The sequence below is a fragment of the Phytophthora infestans genome, genomic scaffold, assembly GCF_000142945.1.
Source record: "Phytophthora infestans T30-4 supercont1.34 genomic scaffold, whole genome shotgun sequence".
In the NCBI taxonomy this organism is placed as follows: Eukaryota; Oomycota; class Peronosporomycetes; order Peronosporales; family Peronosporaceae; genus Phytophthora; species Phytophthora infestans.
Genome location: NW_003303725.1, coordinates 1,639,933 through 1,644,869, shown reverse-complemented (window position 1 = coordinate 1,644,869; position 4,937 = coordinate 1,639,933). Strand labels below are relative to the sequence as shown.

The following is a 4,937-nucleotide window of genomic DNA, read 5'->3' as shown; positions in this document are numbered from 1 at the left end:
AGTAAACTCGCCCAATTTCTAGGCGCAGGATCCGTCTTAGACAGCGAGAGTACCAGCTCGAAATCGTCGCGTTCTTTGCCCGGATACAGCGGCAACTCGCCTACCCGATGGCAGCTCTTGGCGACGCTAGAACAGGTGACCAAAACCTGTCAAAGAATGGAGCTGTCTGAGGCAACGATGGCTCGAGTGTCAGAGCATTTAAACTCGATCGATCAGGTCGTGCGGGAGGATTTGAGTACCAACCAGAGCAGGAGTCGTCGACTCTCTAGCACACAGGCATCCAGCGGCTCGACCGATTCACTCGACACGTATTCCGTGGTAGATATACCGCCCTCGTACCCTCAAACTGACGTGGCGCCAACCGTTCGCGAGTCTTTCAAAGCCTTCGCTTCCGGTCAAGACCTGCGCGACACGTTGGCCGCATTCAACAATTTGCTGGCCGATTGTTGTCTCGATGGCGTGAAGTTGCAGGAGCCGTGGCACGTGTACTACCACATCCGAGACGCCGTTTACAGCAAGCTCGGTTTCCGCCACAAACAGCTCTTCAAGCTCCTGGACGTGCGATTCAGTCTGGACGTATTCAAACGACGTCCTTGCGCTAACAAACGCGTATGTATCGTCGGTGCCGGACCCGTGGGGCTGCGCGCCGCAATTGAGCTGGCACTACTCGGTGGTAAAGTGACAGTCCTCGAGAAACGGACCAAGTTCAGTCGAGAAAATATGCTCCACCTGTGGCCGTGGGTCGTCCAAGATCTGGCGTCTCTAGGAGCGAAAGTTCTGTTCAAGAACTTCTGCAAATCCCGGACGTATTTCCACGTGAGCACACGACAGCTGCAGGTGGTTCTACTCAAGGTGGCTCTATTAGTGGGCGTCAAAGTCTACTCTGCTACAGGCTTCAAGTCGATAGTTTCGCCAGAGGAGAACGGTGGCAACCCGTTCTACAGTATCAAGACAGAGCCTCAGATCCCAGTCGCAGAGTACACGGCGGTGCTCGGTGCGACCGGGACGAACGACCTGGTCGCGGAGTCTGCAGGTATCACCCGCTTCGTATTCTCTCGGAACGAATCTCTGGGTATCGTGTGCTACTTCCCGAACCTGGAGACGACGGACGAACTGAAGACGAAGGAGTTTTCGTGGACCACTCGACTCAAACATCACATGTTAGACAAGATGCGCGACGTCGGCATTGATCTCGAGAACGTCGTGTACTTTCGAGGAGATATGCACTATCTGGTCATGACGCCAAAGCGTCAGAACCTGCTGATCCATGATGTGGTGAAGCAAAACTATGCAGACGCGAAAGATCTGGTGCGGAAGGAGAACGTCAATCATGATGCGCTCAATGTGTTTGTCAAGAATATCGTCAGGTTTGCGGGTATCACTCGAAAGACGGACTTCACGAGGGTAAATCTCATCGACTTTAGCCAGCTGACACGAGCTGATAAGGCTGCAAATATCTTGGTATCGCAAGGTAAAAAGCTCTACGTTGGGCTCGTCGGTGACTCGCTGTTGGAGCCTGTGTGGCACGAGGGTGTTGGTACTTGCCGAGGGTTCCTGAGTGCGTTGGATGGCGCCTGGATGATTGCTCGTATCGGAAGAAAGACAGACGAACAGCTACTCGCAGAACGACATTTTGCTTACCAGGTGATGCAGCGTCTCGCAGGCCACCACCGTGATGAGATGCAGAAGAATGTGAGGAAGTACACAGTGAATCCGAAGACGCGTTATACATGTAAAGTCGACTTCCGTGGCTGAGCGATACAAATGAGTCGGCCACGTAGACTTCATAATCGGTTGATTTTTAATATCTAATACTATAATACGTATTAAAATATTATTATTTGTATTTGTGGTGCCTGTAAAGCTTCTACTAAAACAGCTGGCATTTTTCCAATAATAACCAAGGTATTAATAAATATCCTTAAGTAAAATGCAAAAAGTCACGAGCAGGTCCTGACCTAAGGACCTGGTATCTGGAGGTACAGACAACGACGGTGAAACTCAACCCCCAGTAGACATGCATTTTCAAGTCATTTTTAGAAAAGCCAACAAGACAAAAAAACTCGACCCCTTTCGTGGTATCACCTGCGATTGGTCAAAATTAAACCGACCCAACAGTTTATTAAAAGTCGAAAAAACAATTTAAACAAACACCGTAAAAAAAGCAAAAACATTTACTTTTTTGCTCTACACCATCACGACAGGGTGTTTTGGGATTGCTTTTTCAAAGCTTTTAATAACACATTCCGTAGATATGTTTTCCCACGCTCTAATTGTGCGTGTTACGGCAGCCAGACGCTTTTCCTTCGCGGTTCTTGTAACTGTTACCTTCTCTCGTAGCCATTCAGCTGTCAACTTTTTCTTGAGTGGCCCCATAACGCCCACGTCAAGGGGCTGACTCACAGAGGTGCTGTTAGCAGGCACGGGGACCACAATTGCAGAGGTCTTCTCCGCCACAACGCTTTACCCGACTTTGGAAATATGCGAGTCAAAATTGTCCAGCAAGAGGATTGACAAGGCATCAATCTCGTACTTTAGCAAGTTCAAAACGTACGTTTGCCACACTGTGGCGTTCATCCAGCCATTTTCTTGGACGGTGTACACGTGGCCTGCAGGATACGTCGGAAGTTCATCCGTCGTCACAGTCCCGCCCGGCATTCCTCGTAGTATAAACAGTATTGGTAGTTTTTTCTTTAAAATATAACTAAGTTTGTTTAAACATAATAAAATCATTAAATCATTAAACAAAACTTACCATCCGCTCTAATGGTGAGAACTGCAGCGAGTCTACCAGAGTTTTTCTGCGTGTGCTTCACTTTAGCGGAGCCACGACGGCCTTTGAGGGCCCAAATCTTGTGGGGTGGGGTGTCAAAATATATTGCTGTCTCGTCGACATTGTATATGGCGGATTGCTGGAAGTGAGAATGCTGTTTCCAAAACTCTACGGCAAAGTTCAAATGGATTTCTTGTAGTGCATCTTCATCCTTTTTAGTAAACTGCGGTTTCTGAACAGAAAACCCATGGCTATAACATTAAGAAAAATATGTAAGCTATAAATATTGATTAAAAACACAAATAAAATAGGATAAATTGCTAAAACGTTTGATTAAACCAACATATTGGAAAACGAGATGCTTACCGAGCTGCAAACCGCTGGCACATACGCATCAACGCGCTCAATGCGCGCTCAGGAGATGATTTATCGGCTAAATACTGCTCCAGCCAAGCCCCCTGCTCCATCTTCATATACTCGATCATGCCTCCAGTACACAAATACTATATCTACACGTTAGAATCTGCAATAAATAATATAACAAAACAAATTTACCTCTTCATCCCGACGGACGTCTTTCATGAAGGTGACCAATTCGTGCTCAAATGTGATTTTAGTCTTTGCGCCTTGTCCTTTTGTCGTTCTGCTAGTTTGAGGTCCCTTAAACTCAAACAGCAGTTTTGCCTTCTTTCTTCAGCCCTTCAACGTACCTAATTAAATATTAAGCGCCCGAGCGGTAGGTTTACATCCCTCCAGAGCCACCCGCTCGAGCGCTTCCCGTCTCTGCTTGACGGTGTAGCTGGTCTGCCGACGACGTTCGTCCATCACTTCGCAGAAACAGCAATAGCGTGATTGTTTAAACGGCGCCAGCATGGTGTGCTGTCCAGCAATATATTTGAAAGTATATTATTGGCTAAATTTTCAAATAACATTTTTACTTGAGTTTAAAGCTGCACTGTATGGGGGGTCGAGTTTTTGTGGGGGGTTGAGTTTCACCGTCGTTGTCTGTACAGGTGGGTTTTGACTTAATATCTGCACATACCAGCACTTAGGTCGTGACCTAAATACTGCGCGTTCATTGGAGAATTCGTCACAATTTTTTGGCTGGGCTTCCTTCTTTGCTGATAGTCCAAGTAGTAGCAAACAAGGCATGGCAATCTGCCGTTTGGACGCAGCGCAGAATACGAGCTTGAGATTGACTTTAGAGGCCTGTTAGAGCTACATACAAGGCGTGCATGTAGGGGCATGCAACGGTGCGGCAGCGTCCATCTCCAACGCCACGACAAAAGATCCTCCTCGGTCACCGCCACGCCCGGATCCACGACCTCGACGCAAGTTCTGACCACTGCAGATCCAACCCCAAGTAGCACCGGAAATAACACCGCCCACGTCTGAGATGCCCACTGCCACTGCTAAGGCACCGACGATCACTGCATACATTGATACGACAGCAGCAGCGGTGTCGTCATCGACGTTAGCCCTTAAAGGTACACGCACGTCTCGACAACTTCTAGAGCTAGCTGGATTTTATCACCTCGGAGCACTGCTGCTGCAAGACCATCACGTACTTGTACCCCGGATTACGCTTTTAGTGCAAGCCCATACATCCGCGCGATACACAGCGTCGTTTTGCTAAATCTAATGCATCAGCTAGTATCATGGCTGCGTTACGATTTAATTTTTTCGAAGCAAGTTGCTGCTCTAAACTCAAGATCAGTTATGGTCCACTTCAAGGTAAGTATTGTACTTTGTTCAAAACAAATTGAAACTAATTTTTATCATCGCGATCAATATTGCGTAGCCATTTCGAAAATGCGTCGATACTTTTACGACCACGTTCAGCATCAGCCTTTTCGATGGATGATTGGACAGACAGCCCGCTTCGCACAAGACGTTGGACGTACTTGATGACCAACAAGCGTCTTGAAAAGAACTTTGATTCTTATGCCGAAGATCTCCACTTTGTTCCGTACGTGCGCTCTAGCGTTTCAATAGAAGGCTGGTTCACCAATCCGTCGTGCCATTCAGTCCATAACTCGCGTACAGTTGATACACCACGACGCATGGTATATTGGACAAGATTACAGCTCGACGATGACACTTGCTGATGAGTAGGTTCTATGGAATGGGCTCTCCCAAGTTGCATATGTAGGTAGTTTATAGG

General features: G+C 47.5%; 2 protein-coding genes across 2 annotated transcripts; both read left to right on the top strand.

The window, feature by feature from the left end:
- Positions 1-720: 720 nt before the first annotated feature.
- On the top strand, positions 721-1,755 carry PITG_14543 (uncharacterized protein; the record flags this gene model as incomplete). The annotated part of the gene is made up of 2 exons (XM_002898942.1): positions 721-1,272; positions 1,318-1,755. The coding sequence occupies 2 exons, from the start codon at positions 721-723 to the stop codon at positions 1,753-1,755; spliced, it is 990 nt and encodes a 329-aa protein (XP_002898988.1).
- A 2,414-nt stretch (positions 1,756-4,169) lies between these two features.
- On the top strand, positions 4,170-4,681 carry PITG_14541 (uncharacterized protein; the record flags this gene model as incomplete). The annotated part of the gene is made up of 2 exons (XM_002898941.1): positions 4,170-4,260; positions 4,575-4,681. 2 exons carry the CDS (start codon positions 4,170-4,172, stop codon positions 4,679-4,681), a joined length of 198 nt encoding a protein of 65 aa, XP_002898987.1.
- Between the last annotated feature and the right edge of the window lie 256 nt (positions 4,682-4,937).